The 18,332-nt window shown below is 42.3% G+C and overlaps 1 protein-coding gene across 3 annotated transcripts in view; it reads left to right on the top strand.

The window, feature by feature from the left end:
• slc39a11 (solute carrier family 39 member 11) overlaps window positions 1–18,332 on the top strand; it is a 77,778-nt gene that overhangs the window by 55,191 nt on the left and 4,255 nt on the right. For all 3 annotated transcript variants that reach the window (XM_022742965.1, XM_022742963.1, XM_022742964.1), the window contains exon 6: window positions 11,098–11,265. In XM_022742965.1, coding sequence (XP_022598686.1) covers window positions 11,098–11,265 — 168 coding nt within the window. The remainder of the gene's footprint in view (window positions 1–11,097; window positions 11,266–18,332) is intronic.

Raw genomic sequence — 18,332 nt, 5'->3', positions numbered from 1 at the left:
CTAGTTTAAAAAGATTAAAATGACAATGTAAGTGTGATACAAAATTATAGCAAATAACAAAATATAACACAAAAAATTTGGTTTATTGCAAAAAGTGCCAACTTCACGGGTCAAACAGAAAAACAGAAAAGTGCAAGGAATGTCAGCTTCATGTGTTTTGTATACAATGTCCATCAATCAGACACCTGCCCTCCAGAAACCAGAGACCAGGAGCCAGATGCAGAAATGATGTGTACACTCAAAAACCATGCGTACATACATTGGTCTTTATAAACACAGACTGCGTCCTCTCACTCATTCCTTTGACCGTGTGAACGTTTTCCAGAGCGATCCACGTTACAGTGAAAATGCAAAATAAGCCGAGACATGTAATTTAATAAAAAATAATCATTATCATCATTATAAGTTTTGCTTTTTACACAGTAATAACAATTTTACAATTCATAAACGGAAATAATTGTGTTTTTGTGTTTCATTTGGCACGATTTAAAATCCAGTTTATTTATTGCAACAGTTTTTATACTATTTTAATATTTAATAACCACAGTGTTCGAGCCTCATTAAGACTCTCTGGTCCCAATAAACGAAGCTCAGAGTGAAACAGGACTTTACATTAGAGTGATTGTACTAAAGTAAACTGATGCATGTTTTTGTCTCTCATTTGTCTCACAGTTTCACAATCAGTGAAATCAAGCTTCTTTCTCGTCCTCGTCCTCGCTCTTTCTTTTCTGTGCCATGCCTCATAACCTGTGCGTATGATATACATATACAACATATATAACTTCTAGTCATGAGTTTTATGCGTGCGGCCCCAGGTGCACCAAACAGGATTACTCAGTCAGTCAGGTAACTTCTAAAACAGATCTGTTAACAAACATCAATGATAAATACTGATGACTCATTTATACCTGATATATTAAAGTTCTGTTTTAAAAAAATCTGATCTGAACATTAAAAACTACAGCCAGATATTTTTCACAGATGAGCTGGAAAACCCCTGAGACCCAAACCTGTCCCGAACAAAACAATCCCATCTGGGCTTTTCACAAAGACAAAAATGTGAGGAATGTTATCTTTTTGTTGTAAACAAGTCTGGATTTTAAATTATCTGACTACAGCTGAAACAGAAGTAATGCTGGTCTCCTTGGAAAAACCCAGAGGCGTTTTCAGTAATGACTATTTATTTTGGGCAGTCAAGCTGATGGAAAGTAATCAAGGAAAACAGAAAGACGCTGTCATGTTGGTAACTGAGAATGTTTAATTCAAATTGAATGATAAAAGGCAGGAATTAGGAATCCATAACACGTGCACAGTATCTCTCTATTGTCATTATAAGTGTTTATATTTTTTAATTTTAATGTGTTTTTATCACTGAAATAGGACCAATCTGCTGGAACCATCATCTGCATAAAACTCTGCTAACTGCTATTCCGGCTAATTCGTGCTCGCTTGAGTTGATTGTCAATTGCCAGAAAAACAGGAAAACACAAGACATGTGCTTGACATTTAGGGGAACCTCATATTGGTTATTAAAGCTAGTATGAGTTGCAGGTATTACTGATAGAGAAAAAAAAGAAGAAGATAAAAAACAATGTAAAAAAGAGTTGGCTCTGTTAATGATGAGGGGAATTAATGGTTGGAGGATAATGGGGCCCTGAGGGGGCGAACCCATGCAAACTGAATTTGCCCTTGATTATTGTAATAGACCTTTTCACAGAAAATGTATTGACACGCCACAGCAGGAAAACACACTGGTCAAAACATAACAATCAGTGACGACTAAATTCCATTAAGCTGGTTCAATGTAAGGTTCTGGTGTCGTACATGTTGTGCTTTTCCTACTATGCCAATAATTCAAAAATGTCTACGTGGAAAAAGGAGTGATCTGTTTGCTCCTACAGTAATTGTAACTTTCCTGTCCGTGCGTTTCTGCGCTCACTAATTAGCATTTCCTGTTTTGTGTCTTTTTATTTTTATTTTATTTTATTTTTTTTAAACTGGATGAAAACACAATTAAAGGAAGACATGAAGAGAAAAACAGGTTGAACAGGAGGGCAGGAGTGTACAGCAGATGAACGTTTCTGAAGCTCTCCAGAAGAATTATCCTCTAATGACAAAATAAAATGCTTCATTCAAATCTGGCGTTCGTGTTTTCTACATGAGCAACGACAGATTGATGTTGAAGCACAGATTGTTTTTTTTGTTTTTTTCCACAATGTGCAATAAAGAGAAGTTTTGCTTTTAGCTAAATGCTAATACCAGCATGCTAACACCACCTCAGTTACCATCTTATGTTAGAATGCTAACGTTTGCTAACGGCGCTAGACAGAAAAACAGGAAGTTATTCCAGTTCATTGGCGTGAATATCGGCGCTGAATGTGATGGCAATCGATCCGGTGTCATAAACCTGTGTGGCTCAGTCCGGTTCAAATGAAAGGCACAGTAGTTGTTTGTCTGTTTGTAGGTTCACACAGAGCTCTGAAAGTTTCCTTCTCGTCCCTTCGGTTTAACAAAATAAGTAGTTAAGAATTCACTGGATGGATTGATATTGATGACAGAGAGATCTCCGAGGAGACGAAGGGGAGGCGTTGCCGTGGAGCCTCATTGGATCAATGGTCATGACTAATTCAAGCTGTTGTACCACATTGTCTCTGTCTTTGTGCCTCCCTCTGCTCACATGATTAGTTTTAACAAGAGAAGATATTTTCTCGCCGGAGGTGTTTAGTTGGGAAAGTTAGTTTTATATATATATATATATATATATATGTATCTCTGCCATGATATCCACATCAGGGTCAGACAGTTGCCTGGCAGCAACCGCCAATGAATGTGTGACAGTTTAGTTGTTAACTCCCTATTTCTTTTTCTGACCATCAGGCTGGCTTTCAACGTCCTCTCTCTCTCTCTCTCTCTCTCTCTCTCCTCTCTCTTCTCTCTCTCTCTCTCTCTCTCTCTCTCTCTCTCTCTCTCTCTCTCTCTCCCCCTGATAATCACTCTCTTCCACCTTATTGCGACTCTCTCTCTCTCACCTGAGCTAATCTGCCGCCGCAGTTCTCTTCCCATTATCTTCACATCAAAACAGCACTTTCCTTCGGCGCTACCACCAATGACGTGCTGTGTCGTGTCTTCATGTGTTTTCTTGTGTCCTGTTTGTCGTTGTGCTGCAGCTGCTTTAACAGCACAAAGGCAGGACAAAGCGAAAGAAATCTGTTGACAGTGTAGCCGTGAGGGAGGCCGGGGGGGGGGGGGGTACTCTGTCCTCCGTGCCTCACAGGGGGGTGTAGATATGTGGTCGCGTCGTGCTGTTTTGGCTTCTTGCACAGAGAGGAATCGTCAAGGTGACGCAGCGTTGTTATTTTGGAGGCATGATGTTTGCCCCTGCTCAGCTTTTGTGCGACTTTGATGGTGACATGCTTCTGAGGAGAGGCCACCGGTTAATGAATACAAAACACGACGGCACATGAAGGATGGTTTTCCATCACATTCAGGGTCTTTGTGACCATTCATCTCACAGCTCCTCTTCGTCTGTGTGAGGCCACATTGCTGATTATGCCAAAAAAAAAAGTAACCCGTGGCGAGCTTTGAAATGTGCTTATATCATGCATCATTCACTAAAAACAACACGAGTGCACTAAGTCGCTTTGATAAATGTTTATGAGCTAATTCCAGAGGTTGGGTCGCACGTTTGCTGCTGCCATATGATTTTAAGGAATTATCACTTGAGCAGAAAATGGGTGGAGTAAAAAAGTTTAAACTCACAGACTCAGGCCAGTGACACGGGGCGTCACCTACTGAGCTCTGCTGATGACCAATGGCCGCCGCAAAAACCATGGAAACAGTGTTAGACAGAGGCGCCCTATTCATAGATCTAAATTTGGACAATCAGCGTTCTCCATAAAGGGCCGTCCACTCAGGAGCCGAGGATTAGTGACAGCTATGAACTCTTTTGTGCAACACATTAGTTTCATTTTGAACACACGTTAAATTGAATTGTCCCTATTAAATAAATAAATAAACTAAACTAAACTAGGAAACCGGTCCCGCAGTGATTACAGTTCTCTGTCTTACAAACGTCAGCAGCCAAATCACAGACGTCACTACGGCTCCGAAATGTAAATGTTTCAAAGTTTGGTTTCCTCAGTCATACCAGTTGAGTACACCTTGTATGTGAGTACAAAGGGCAGATGTATCTGCTCCCTTGCGTCTCATGCTCGGTGTGTCGCCTGTTTGGAGATTGCGATTGTCTGTATCCGTCATCCATCATCACAGCGGGAGCGCAGGGCGTCCCGTCAGATCTGTCTATATCTGATCTTCACGATCTCGCCTTTGGTGTCACCATCTGTTTATCTTGCTTTTTTTGTTTTGGCCGTTTTTTTTTCTTGCATTTTCTCCCCGTCTTTGTCTCTTGATCTCTACGCTGCCGACTTAAGACAATTTCACATTAATCTGTATAGTGAAATTATTACGGTCGGCTTTGTCTTGCTGTTGTAGTTCTGATGCCACAAAAAATATATATTTACATAATATTTTTTATGAACTTTCAACTGACTGTTTTTGCTTTTAGGACAGTATCTATTCTAAGAAAGAGAATCTGAGGCTGAATTTTTATTATTATTATTATATTTTTATATAACTCACCTGATTGAGGGCGTGGCCGCTTTGAGTGACAGGTGGGTGAGTGTATCCATGCCACAAACAGGCAAGCACAGAAGTCTCAGCTCCACACATGCCCCACCTCTCTTTTGATTAGCCGTGAGTTAGGCGGAGTCAGACACTGCCAAGATGGCAACAGCGGAGCAGCCCGCTCCCGAGCTTCAAAACCAAAGTCCGCAAGTCGTCAAAATCAGGCAGAAAAAATACTCTGGACATGAGTATCATCCTGTGGAGGAGCAGACTAACAGAATGCTTTTTACTCATGATGTTATTTCCTTCACGCAGTATTGAGTGAGATTATTGGTTTCAGAGATTGTGTTTTAATTATATACATTTGACAATATGGTAAGAGCAAATTTAGATTGAGAAGGTAAACTTTCTCAATTCAGTGCATTGTCTTGAAATTCAGCATGATCATTGTAGAACTGAATGTTTTCAGAATTGCACGCTGACAGCTGCCCTTAAAAAGCACCATATACTAATGACAGATTAGGGATTTAAGGTAGTAATTAAGAGTAGAAATTCACAAGCCTCCGTTATATGAGCGTATTTACTTTGGACTCCAAGATGGGAAAAAAGGGGAACACAAAAGGCAGGAGGAAAAGAAAAATTGAGACAGGGGACAATACATGACCCCAGTGTGAACAAATGGCCCTTCAGGAACAGCACGGACCAAGCTTTGTCCAGCTGCTGTTCCCTTCATTGAGTGGATGTACGACGGCTTTGTGTTCACATGTTTGTGGATATTCATGCCAAGTCGAAATAATTTGTTGGCACCGGTTTATTGGCAGCGTTGTTGGACAGTTAATCAGTGCAGTGATGTGACTTTGTTTGAGGCTCTGTCTCATCTCCACCACTCTCTTCTTAGCTCTTGTTTCCTTCTCCAGTACGTCTCTCTGCAGGACAGTATTTTGGACTATGACCTTTGCTGACCTCTGTGCTATTTAATTGCTTTTGTTGGTTCATCTGGGGAATCAAATCTTATCCTGCTGCTGTAATCTAGAGTAAGACACTGTAGTTAAGAGCATCAATATCTGCAAATGACTAGTTTTCTGCGGCTTCACTGTCGATCTCCTTCGCTGCCCAATTCCCTGCTTCTTCTTATTCCCCTCAGTTTTTTCCTGCTTTCACTCTCGTCATGTAAATCCATCTTCCTTCCTCATCTTTCCTCCGTTGCAGCCCATTTGCTTTCCCACGTCTCTGAATTTTATTAACCCTCTGAGGTCGACGGATGTTTCTATTAATATCTTTTGCAGTAACACGGCGTAGAAATACGGTTTAAATGTTGTTAAAATCTGTAGACTCTCCACTTTCCATTTCATATTCTTGCAAGATTGTACGTGACTCTGAGCCAGAGCTGGAAGGCCTCAAATCAGCCCTCTAAAATATGCTTAAAGTAGAGAGACAGGCGACGCTTTTAGGCATTTATTATACATTTATCTACCGTTTTACTCACATGTTGCACTATTTTTATGAACCTAAGACTTTGGTTAAACGAATTTCAAGCATCAAAACAATTCATCCACATCATAAGAGGTTTGGAGAATTAAAAAAAAAAACAGTTTCATCTTTTCAGCCGTTGAGCCGAATGATCTCTTTGCACAGAGCAAAGAGGGTCAAGAAGAGGGTTAATTACAGAAAGAGCCGAGATAGTTCTGAAAATTGTGTCATAAACACTTGGGTGTTAACTTACATGCAAATACCAAAAGAAATTATGCAGAAATCGAGAAAATACTCTTCTACCCTCAGAGGGTTAACGTCTGTGTTCAAACCTGTCTGACCCTGTACGTATATACGGTTACATCAAAGCCTGCAGCCGCACCATGCAGGCCATACGATGGACCATTACCTTCTCTAACACTGATAATGTCAGTAATCAGTGTCCTCCACTGACTAACCTTAATAAATGGTGGTTGTCAACAGAAAGTTGGAGTGATTCATTCTCCCCCCCCACATCTTTCCTTTTACCTTTTCATATTTTTCATCTTTTCCTTTGCGGTGTTTCACTGCGACAGCAACCGTGTTTGAAAGTACAGCATCGGACCTTCCACTGGTTTGGACGTTACAGGGTGAAAAGACTCGATGAGAAATGACCTTAAACATGACTCTTGTGCCCTGGAGCTGCCCACCGGCCGGCAGGAGAAACACTCTGATTATACTGGGCAGCTCCCAGGTAGCTGATGGTGGGAGGTCGGGAGGGTTACAGGGGGGGGGGTGAAGTCACGACCATCGGCTGAAAGAGAGAGAGACTGCGCTTTGTCACGTTGAATAAGCTCAGATGTTGCCATGCATCAGGAATGCAGCAGGAAAAAGTCAGAGGGGTGTTAGTACCTGCTTTATTTTTGTTTTTTTGTTTTGTTTGACACGGAATCATCACGCAAGATCATCATGTGATCGTTTTGAAATCATTCCCACACTTACAAACATGCGTCAGGTGATCCGGTCACAAGTGGACAGCCGGGTCACATGTGGCGGCGGTCTCTTCGACACATTGAAGGACCGTCCGCTCAACTGACGTCCTCTACGTGCGTACGGGTTCATTCATACTCATATTCAGCTGGTTCTCAAATTGCAGAAGCTGGCGTCTGGAAATCTTCTTCTTCTTCTTTTAATTTCTGGCAGATTCTGTCTTAGTTATAAAGTTTAAAGCTCATTTGGAGTTTTCTGTTTCTTGCTGCTAAGCTAGTTGTTAACTTTGTCTGCCTGCAGTTTGGTGGCGAGTGAGTAGATTAGGTTATACTTCATCATCAGAGCTTTGTTGCTGAAAACCGTGTCGTGCTCCAGGTGGGAATGAGGCTGAGGAGAACAGCGACACTGAGGCGACACAGAACAGTTGAAATCAATTAGCTGAAAGATGCTAAAGAGCTGAGGAGAACCGCAGAGTAGTTCTGCGTTGGTTTGTCACTGCTAACGACCCCTGCCACTTTACACGTGCTAATTAGACCCATTGTTAATATGAAAATATTGATTGGTGGAATTACAGTTACCTCAGTAACAACAGAGATAAACAAACAAGCAGCCAAAGCGGTTGACCCACCACCTTCACCACATCGCTTCAAGCTGTTTGCAGGGGAGGTCGCCCGAACCATTTTTTTTATTTGTCTCATTCAATGTTCCTGTGTTTTAGCGAGTGCTCACCAGTCGTTGTCAAGGTAACCGCACTCCAGCTGCAGCCGATGTCAGTGGCCGGCGCGTTAGTGCAGGACCTGCCTGTAACTGTGCATTAACAGTAATAAATCAGTCACTGTTACACTGTTGGTTGTTCAGCAGCAGAGTGACGTTGCAGCGGCTGCCGCTGATGAGAACTAAAAGGTGATGACAGTGAATTGAGGCCGTGTGTGTGTGTGTGTGAGAGAGAGAGATGTGTGTGTGTTGAGTTGGCATGTGTTAGTGTGAGAGGGCACATACACAGATGTGATGCACTGCAGGGATGACAGATAAACACCCAGCAGCCAACGTTTGGAGATGATCTTTTTGGCCTAAATAGCAAAACATGGAAAAATACATGAAATTGCCCGAATGGCGTCCATCCATCAGCAGAGCAGCTGCAAGAGGAAAGCTAATGCATCACACATGTTTACCTCTGTTAACAGAGAGGGAGCTCAGGTGCCCAGCATTTCTCTCCATCATCCTTGAGATGTTTCTACACCTCGACTGGAGTCCACCTGCGGAAGATGCAATTGATAGGACGTGATTTGGAAAGGCGCACACCTGTCAGAGCTGATGATTCATATCAGAGCAAAAAAACCAAGCCATGCAGAGCTCAGACAGGACGGTGTTGGAAGAGGATTAGGGACGTGTGAAAACATTTTTCTTTTGTTTTTAGAATTCAATTTCAGGAAAAACTGAGAAGGGCCTTGGTATGAGAGGTGACCGAGAACCTGATGGTCACTTTCTAACCAAGAGACCCACAGACAGTATGTGGACCTAACCTCCTTGCTGTGAGGTGACAGTGCACCACGTCACCCACAGAGGAAGAGGGGGAGAAGAAAAGGAGCAGGAGGAGGAGGAGAGTGATTACTGACGAGCAGTGGAGTGAAAAACCCGATGATTTAGGGTTAGCAGGCCAGTGCCAAGTAAAGGGATGAAGGACTTTAGCTTGAGGGCTGTGGAGGTCGAAATCACAATCAGCATGGACAGACCGAGGGAACAGAGTGGGGGGAGCGGCAAACTGTAGCGTGGAGAGGAGAGAGGCGAGGAAAGAGACTGAGTCAGGGAGAGTGTGAGTGGAAGAGGGAAGTGAGTAAAGATGGAGATGGAAGTTGGTCACATTACGATTGATTTATTTGTTGAGTTACTGTTAATATTTGCACATTCCCTTTTTTTTTTTTTGCACTCTTGTCCATCCTGTGATTCTACCTCACACCTGACTTTTTACTTTTAGTACATTTGCATTTATGCATTTTTGTATAAGCATACTTTGTTTATTTGTGGGGGTTTTTTTTGGTAGCTGTGACCTTTGACCTTTGACCACTAAAATCTAATCAGTTTGTCCTTGAGTCTTTTTATTTATTTATTTTTTTACCAAATTTGAAGAACATCCCTCAAGGCGCTACAGAGATATCGCATTCACAAGGCCAAAAGGCCAAGCTTTGTGAGGTCACCACACCCTTAACCTTTGACCTTTAACCCCCAAAGTCTAATCAGTTCCTCCTTGAGTCCCGGTGAATGTTTGTGCCAAATTTGAAGAAGTTCCGTCGAGGTGTTACTGAGACATCATGTCCACGAGCATGGTGACGGGGACGGTGACGGGGACGGGTGACGGGGACGGGGGACGGGGGGGGGGCAGGTGCATCCAGTTTCTAATGTCAGTCGTCTCTACCGGGACCTGAAGGCAGACGCACAACACAAGCAGTAACCAAGGACGACACACAGCCCCACAGGCCAGGGCAGAGCCAGAGGGCCGTCACAACAGATAGCAGATATGTTTTGCCCTCAGAGAGACTGGTGACCCGCACAGGCTCCAGCAGAAAAAACCATCTGCAGGAGAAGATGGATGTGCTCTGTACGCTGCACATACACACCTCCCTGCGAGCGAGCGAGAGAGAACAGGCATTAGCAGATGTGAATTAATACAATATTGACTTTTCATGCGTGCGTGTGTTGATATTCAGATCCTGTGAGTCGTTTCGCCACAATAACGTCTGGCCTTCCTCTCAGATTGACTCGTCTGCCTGCCCCTGCCTTTCCCTTCTCAGAATTGCCCTCCAGCGCAGCTCCAGTCTTTTTCTTTTCATCCTGTTTGTGACAAAAACTAGATAAAAAATAAGGTTTGTCCTCCAAAACGTGTGTGTCCCTGTGGTTGCTCACCTCAGTATGGTTGCCCTTCACGATCCTGCTATTGTTACTTTTCTATGCGGTGGTATTGGAACTTTTATTTTTCATGTTTTTTTTAGCCACGTCTCTGCACGGCTGTCTGTCGTCCACCACTTTTAATCCAGACTGAAATATCTCAATAATAAATGTGCACAATGGACCAAGACTCACGTTTTCTGGTGTATTTGATTCCACCAATGTTTGAGTGATATACTCTTCCCTGGCGTGGAGAAATGTAGTAAATGATGCAGAGGTTGAATCGGCCGCTTCAGAGAAGGAAGTTAAATCCAAACCTTTCCCGGTTTATCGAGTGTCGATAAGCAAGTCTCTTTTGGGAAGGCAAATGTAAGATATTAAATCCACTGTTTATCTAGCTAAATACTGTGATGCTCATTGTGAATTTACCCATCCTTTCCATTTGTTTGATTTGCTTTTTCTGCGTTATTTCACTTTTCTTTTTTTTCTTTTTTTCTTCATGTCAAGCAAATGTAATATTATCTGTGCAAATTAGCTTGTCCTAAGCCATTAACTTTCTTTTCATGGCATTAACAGAGATTGCAATGCTGATAATTGGATTGATAAATGGACAAACTCAAGACATATATCATTTTGGATGAGAGCCGTCGCTCCGTGCCCCTCAGCCTGTAAATATAAAGCTGATGACAGATGTGTTTATCAGACGTGAGGCAGCCAGCGCGGACGTCTGATTTAATCTGTAACAAACCTATTTGTCTTTTAAGATCCTCTTTGAGTCAAATCGCCTCACAGGAGGTTTTCAACGTGTAACAGCAGTTTCCAAAAGTCTCCATTTTCCGGTGCTTGAAAAAACTGAAAACGTAGCAAAAGAGATGCGTTTTAAAACGAGGACGTAGTGGCGTGGACGTAGCCTGAGTGGAGAGAGCTGTGAACGCCGGCTCTCAGTCTTCCCCTCGAGCTGCAGTCACCATCAAACATTCAGAATTGAACAGAACAGTTTGTGTATTGTCCAACCACATGTAAAGATAATACCTGTTCTGAATGGCCGCAGTTGGCCATATCCAGATGTTCTGTTGATGGTCTGTTAGTAAGACGTGCCGTGTCAACGTTTATTATTATTATTTTTTAACATTATTCTCTTCTGTGCTGCAGATAAAATAGAAAACGGAGATGTTCACCAGAGGAAGAGAGGACCTCATGCGGGCACCTCAGATGGACAGGAAACAGGAAGTAAACAACAGGAAGCGGTTGGGAAGACGGGAAGCAGCTGGAGACGCATTCTTCTCCTCATCCTTGCGATCACCATCCACAACATCCCAGGTGAGAGCGAAGCCACGGGGCGATATCTCTCAGGTATCTCTCAGGTATCTTTCTTTCTTCGGGGATCTTCCCATTGATTCTGACTTCACACAGCAATTATGACAAATTATGTAACCTGAAACTAGTCTTAGTGGCGGAGGGATACGATAATTGTAGTTCTTTTTTTCGTGAGGGGTTTTACCAAAGGAAGAAAATATGATGAAGAAGATAAATATAACAAGCTGAACTGACATTACAGATGTGATGTGAGCTGTATTAGTGATACACATGTAGATATAGTGTCATTACCAAGGCACGGTTCATTTAGAAAAACTCCAACAATGAACATGTGCCGCCACATCTTCAGCAGCTCAGGTTGCTCTGTACGGAGAGTGGAAATGCAAATACTTTGATTCTTTGCTTGGAGAAAGTTGTTTGAAAAAATTTATGGTGAACAATCCTGTTAAACAGATTCTGCAAGAATACGCCGTGCATTATTGAACCCTACTCCAATCTGTCAATTCTAATAAGCCAATTAGACTAATGACCTGTCAATCACACATCACAGACGACACCCAGGGAAGAGCGGTGAAATGTTTTAATTCAGGAAACAAAGACGACACAATTCATGTAAACATCAACAGAGAAGGAATTAACGGTGATTACTCACATTTAAAGGGGCTGACAGAAGACCACCAACACAGAAATTCATAGTTTGATTTACATGTAGCTTAAATGCTTATGTTTTATTTTTTTTCATATCTTATTAGAGAGCTTGGGCTGGGCTGAGAGCGGTAGCCGATGTGAGCCTATAAAGCCGACTCGGACAGTGTGTTTGTGTAAAATTGGCGGCAGAAATAATCTTGAGTTCCCTAAACCCCTTTCCCTGTAGTTCTCCTCAGTAAAGTCGAGCTTCAGAATCTTTTCTCGCCTGTTGTGTTTCACCTCAGTGGAGAAATTGGAAGATGTTCTTGAGCCGCTGTAACACCACATGTCTTACACTGAGTTTCATTTAATCCAAAGACGTGAAGTGACTCGCTTTATTCTTCCCTACAAGTCGTTCGAACGCCTCACGGGGACGAAAGGTCTTATGTTCCCACAACTCTCCATGAAATCAACAAAAGCATTTACTGGTGTCTAAAAAGAATAAAACGGGAACAACAGTGTAAAGTTTTCAAAGGTAATAATTTTGGGCTGTTGGCTGCTTTGCTTTTCCCACAATTCTTTGCATTTTTTTATTAACATACAAATCTAACGCCACACGTATTCAATAGATTAATTAATTCACATTAATTCATTTAGGTTGCTGTGTGAGATTTCGAGGTATTTTGAACTAAAACATGTTTCAATCATTTTAATTTTAAGAATATTTTGTCCCATTTCTACATAGTGTTTGTAGATGTGCAATGAATCACAGTATCTCCTCTGTGGATCTCAGTTTTCATTGCTGCAGTCTCATTTCGTCTTTCTGATTGGAGGGAACGATAAACTATGAGGCTTCACACTTTCAGACTTTCCTGCATTTGTGAGGAAATGATTAAATCTTTTGCTCCTCTACATTCATCTGGTGGTTTGATCAAAGGTGGAAATACAGAACGCATCATGAGCAGAGCGTTGAGCTGTGGACAATTAACAATTTGCTCACATCAAAGTGGAGTCCTCATAATTAACGAGAAAATGCAATTTCACTTGTTTTAATGATTTTCTGTCACTCCTGATTTGTTCTATCAGTAACAGCTAAATTATATTCACAGTGTGGAGCTATTGTTTGCTCCAGGAAGTGGGGATGAAAAGCAAATTAAGTGCTGTGTGTAGGAGGAGATTAAATGACGGTGGCTATGTTACCAAACACTCACATTAAATGTGAGATTTGATGTAAAAGGCCGCTTCATTAGTGACTGCAGCCGTTCACCGGTCACTGCATACACCTCAGTTCTCATCATTGTAATGTATTCATCCAAATGTGCTCCTATACAAACACACACACACACACACACACACACACACACACACACACACACACACACACACACACAGGGACTGCACGTGTTATAGGTTGTAGAGATCTCCTCTGAGACTGTTAATGAAACAGACCTCCCACAGCTTCAGCTGCCGACCAGCAAAACAAAACTCACTGAGCACAAATCAAATTAAGATGTGATTCACATCTGCAATTGACTGAGTCTAATAAGTTGAACCCGACCGTGAATTCTGTCTGTGCGTTTCCTGCTCGAAAAGGCGGGAACGAACTCTGGCATTTAGAAAAATATGTGGCTTCGATCATTGATTCGATTTATTTCTTTCATACGTATCACAATCTCGAGCTCGTTGTTACACGGTGAAAATTTAATTTTTGTCAATTTTTTGCCCAGAAAGTTTGAGTTTCAAACGACAGCTCGGCATCATAACTGCTCGTTATCCATTAATGTTATTCACATGCCCATTTCATTCATAATAAAAGTTTAAAAAAAGGAGAAAAACATTATTGATATCAACAGTACTTTCTTCTTTCTGTATACAGCGGGATGTATCCTGCTGTAATGTGGCGTTATGTGTAATTTTTGCAGACACAAATTGCAGCAAACGGGAATCTTTGAAACCCACGTTCACCAGGTAATCATGTCATTTTCCTCCAGCCACAAAGCGCTGAGGTTCTTACACACACTCTCTCTCAGCGGCTGAAAAAGCTCTATTTTATACAGAAATCTTGGTTCAATACTAATATTAAACTGTTACATTATTAGCTGCTGAAAGAAAACAGCCATTTAGTGAGTGCTTTTTCTCGGGGTGTGATAAGTGCGCTGCTCTCGACACCTGGCGCTCCCCGCGGGAATAGAAGCTCTCATTCTGGTGGTGTCAGTGTGTTGCTCTTCCGCTCGAACGACGCAAACACCAGCCGCATAATAACACGTGGCGATCTTCAAAGAGGCTCTCAGGCAGAGCCGTGACAGGGGTTCGGTGACGGTCTATCAAACTGAGCGGGAAATTGATGGCCGTCCTCCACCGCTGGGTTGATCCTTGTTAGTTTGACGGAGGGAGGGAGGGAGGGAGGTCACTGACAGCGAACTGCAAGCGGCTGCTCTGAGCAACAGGCCATGATACCGAAATATCGCTGCATTGATAGTGATATTGTAATAGAGTATACGATGTCATAAGCCATTTTTTAATATTGTTGTCCAGGTAACGCAGACTGAGCAGTTTGCTGTTTGCTGTTTGTTTGTTTGCAGTGACATCGGGCTTTTACAAAAGGGGATATTTGGTCACCAACATAATTTTATTAAACTAAACTTGATGCTGTGAATAATAATCACAAGTGAAGTCCAAGTATAAAGTAGAATCACCGCCTCACCGGTTGTATCCCTCCGCCACTCGGACTAGTTTCAGGTTACATCCCTGTTTTTTTTTCATAGTTGCTGTGTGAAGTCCTGAGTTATGGCTAAAAAGTGTTTTCTGAGGTTCACCGTGACCTTTGACCTTGGAATACCGAAGTCTAATCAGTTCATCCTTGGGGTCCAAGTGAAGGTTTGTACCAAATTTGTAGAAATTCCCTCGAGGCGTTACTGAGAAACTGTGTTTTGTGAGGGTCACCATGACCTTGACCTTTGACCTTTGACCTTTAGCCACCAAAATCTAACCCTGGTGAATGTTTGTGCCAAATGTCCACGAGAACGGGACGGACGGCCGGACAATCCGAAAAACTGTTTCTCTCCGGCAAATTCATGACATCAGTCAGAACAGTGACGTCATACTGACCAATCAGCTGCTCTGTTTCTCTTTCTGTTCCAATAGAAAACAGGGAGGATTTTCTATCACACAGGATATTTTCTCCAAAGCAAATCTCTCTTGGAGTCGCTCTGAATATACAGGTCTGCGATGAGCTGCCATTAATTAGACATTCCAAGGGAGTAAGTCGTTTCTCATCAAGCAATTTGTATTTTGTGATCCAGTTATGATGCATGTCGAAATGTCACCTCGCTGTCCCTGATGAGGGGAGGAAGAACAGCAACGGCATAAAGAGCAATGAGAGGAGACCTTGATGTGGTTGAAAGAAACATCTGCCCAGCAAGAGAAGAAACAACAATAGTAAAAAAAATAAATAAATTTAAAAAAAGGAAAGTTGTGCAGTAGAAAAGAGGAGAAGGAGCTGAGAGAGGGGAGGCGCAGTAATGTGGAGAAGGAGACGGGAGAGGAGATTAAAGGAAAGTGCAGTGGAAATGAGTGGCTGCTGTGACAATGAGCTGTCAGCTGCAGTGTCGCCAGACTCGCTTAAAAGAGCATAGAACATTAAGCAGGAATTGGGTAGGACCAGCCACTGTGCACACACACACACACACACACACACACACACACACACACACACACACCAAAACGAGTTTCCTCTTGGGAGTGAAAAACGGATGGAGAAAAAAAAAAAAAAACATACACAGGTGACAATATAAAACATTTCTCATTTCCTCCATGACAGAGTTAAAGACTCACAATCAGGTCCGTTCTCAAGAATCATCTCAACCAGATTTCCCTCTTTGCCTCCGACGCTAGTGTGACTCTAGTGCAGTTTATTCAGACTCCTCGTGTGATTTTAATTTATTTAATTATTACTGTTATTGTAGCGGCTGCGTCAAGTTTCCTTTTGTGATGCAAAAGCAGAGAGTTCATGCACAGACATCCTCCAGCCATCCACTGATACGGGATAAAAAATAAATAAATAAGTAAGAAAAGATTCTGGTGTTTTGGACTTTTACAACATTCTTGAGTCACATCAGTGTCAGAGCAGACACCAGTACCTGTTCCTCCGCCGCTGCCCCGTCTCCTCGGCTGTCAGTCCTGTCAGGAGTTCTGCAGCTGAAGCCAGGAGAGTAAAAAGTTTAGTTTTTATCCAGTACCGTCCAGTCCATGAGATATTCACTTCATGGACATTCATTTAATGGAGATTCCAGCAGAGACACTGATGCATGAGTCTCGTGAGTAAAACCTTGACAGGTGTGTGGGCATTTAGTGCTCCCCCGCTGCTGACCCTGAACTCTGTTTTGGAAGAAAGACTTGTAGCTCGGCAGACTTGCAAAACACCCCCCCACCCCCCGCTCACATTTCCAGCTGTGCAGCAGTACTCCAGGTGAACAGCTGCTGTTATTCTTCGGCAGCATAAGTGGCGTTCCTGAATTACGAGGACAATTAAGTGATTATGTTGAACGTGTGATACCGTTTCTTTGGGATGTTTGAAACTTAGAGACACGAAAGAAAACAAAAGGAGGAAAGTCGTCGTTGTGGAACGGCATCTTTAGATCAGTTTAGATTTTAGAAAACGTCTGGCCCGCCCCCAGCCTTGTTCTAGCTGCGCCAAACACCAAACACTGAAACTCTCTAAGCTGATGTTTTATTCAGACTCTCCAGCGCAGATAGTTTCTAATGGCTGGTTTCTAACGGCACCGTGGCATTTCATTTCAGACAGGATTGAGATGGATTGAACCCACAGTGTAACTGAAGGGTGCTTTCTCCCCATAATGCAGCCACGGTATGTTCACCTGTAATGGGCCGGTGAGAAGTTGATGTGAACCCGTGTGCATTTGTGGTGAGATGTGATGACAGGCGCTGGGGTTATAATGAAGTGGCCGCTGGGCTCTGGACGTCTGCAGCTGCTGATCTCTTACTCTCTTGCCATTGTGTCGCCTCTCCGCTCTTTCTATCGTCTGTCTTTTGCTTCTTCTTTCTTCTCTTATTCTGTCTTTAGCTTGTTCTTGGTCTGAGGCAGTGTAGCTTGATGCAGGCTACAGTCATGTGATAATGGAACGATATATATAGGAATGGAGAGAAGTGGTTGAAGGACGGTAAACAACACACCAATTACTAGTATATAATAAGCATTTAAGCCCTTTCCAGTCACTGATGTTATGCCACTCAATTTAAAGAGCTTAAGACTTAAAATAAAGAGCTGGAAATGAACATACATGTGTCTTAGTGTCTTATTAGGAGCCACTGTGTGCTGCAGCCTCAGTGCTGCTCAGCATTGATTCGACAGGATGAAATACAAAACGTCCCATCGCTGATCAGCTGTATTGAGATCTGTTGTACTCATCAAACCATTCCAGGTGGTTGTACAAAAATATCAACAATACATTTTAAAAAAACCTTCATTTGACACTCATTCTGGCTGCAAGAACAAATGACTAAATATGACTCCAGTTTTCCAGCTGGACAGTAAAACTCGCCGTGTGACATCAGTAACCACGGGAGCGACCAGAGGGAAATGGTATCTGACTATCAGCTGTATCGCTCCGGTGCACAAAGACACTAATGTGTTTGGAGCAACATCTGCTTCAAAGATTCATTTATTTATTTATTCATTCATTCATTCATTCATTCATTCATTTATCTATGTATTTAGTTATTTATTCATTTATTTATTGTGGTCCAGTGAATGTTTACTGTATCACTGTCTACCAGTGATCATCATAAACATCATGTGATGACAGCAGCCAGTGGACGGCAGTAGATGTAATGAATGACAGAGTTGCACTGCTGATGCTCTGGAAGCATCTCGATGTTCATCAAGCACCAAAAACAAAACACAAGTGCTGAGCAGAAGAAAAGTGGAGAAACTGTGTTTAACTGATATACTTATGTGATAATAATAATAATAATAATAATATAGTGTTAACCAATAGGATAGAGCTACAAAACTCAAAATGAGCTCTTAGGCAAGAAAAATGTTTGTTTAATGGAGGAAGTTCTTGGGATTTGATCATGTGATTCCAAAGGCTGGTGACTAAACCACTGAACTGTCTGTGACGGCTTTCAGTCGTGCGTCATGGTTATCCAAGAGAAGCTGAATCGAGGTTGTAGATACTTGAAGACTTGACTTTACCTCTCATCCGAGACTTTTACTTCAACTTTTCTTGGATATCTGTGCGCACAAACTCCGTGGGGCTTGCTCTGATCTTGTTTTGTTTTTTTTAATCTTTGAGGGGAAAGAAAATCAGGAAATTTGCATGTTTTAGCATTGTAATAATGTAGCTGCTAATGGCATGACCGGACGTGACTGCTTGTCGGCGTTTGAAGTAGGTGTAATTCCCTTCCTCTGCTGAAATGCA

Source organism: Seriola dumerili, unplaced genomic scaffold (genome assembly GCF_002260705.1).
Source record: "Seriola dumerili isolate Sdu_G_001 unplaced genomic scaffold, Sdu_1.0 BDQW01000068.1, whole genome shotgun sequence".
In the NCBI taxonomy this organism is placed as follows: Eukaryota; Metazoa; Chordata; class Actinopteri; order Carangiformes; family Carangidae; genus Seriola; species Seriola dumerili.
This window is presented reverse-complemented; position numbering and strand designations above follow the sequence as displayed.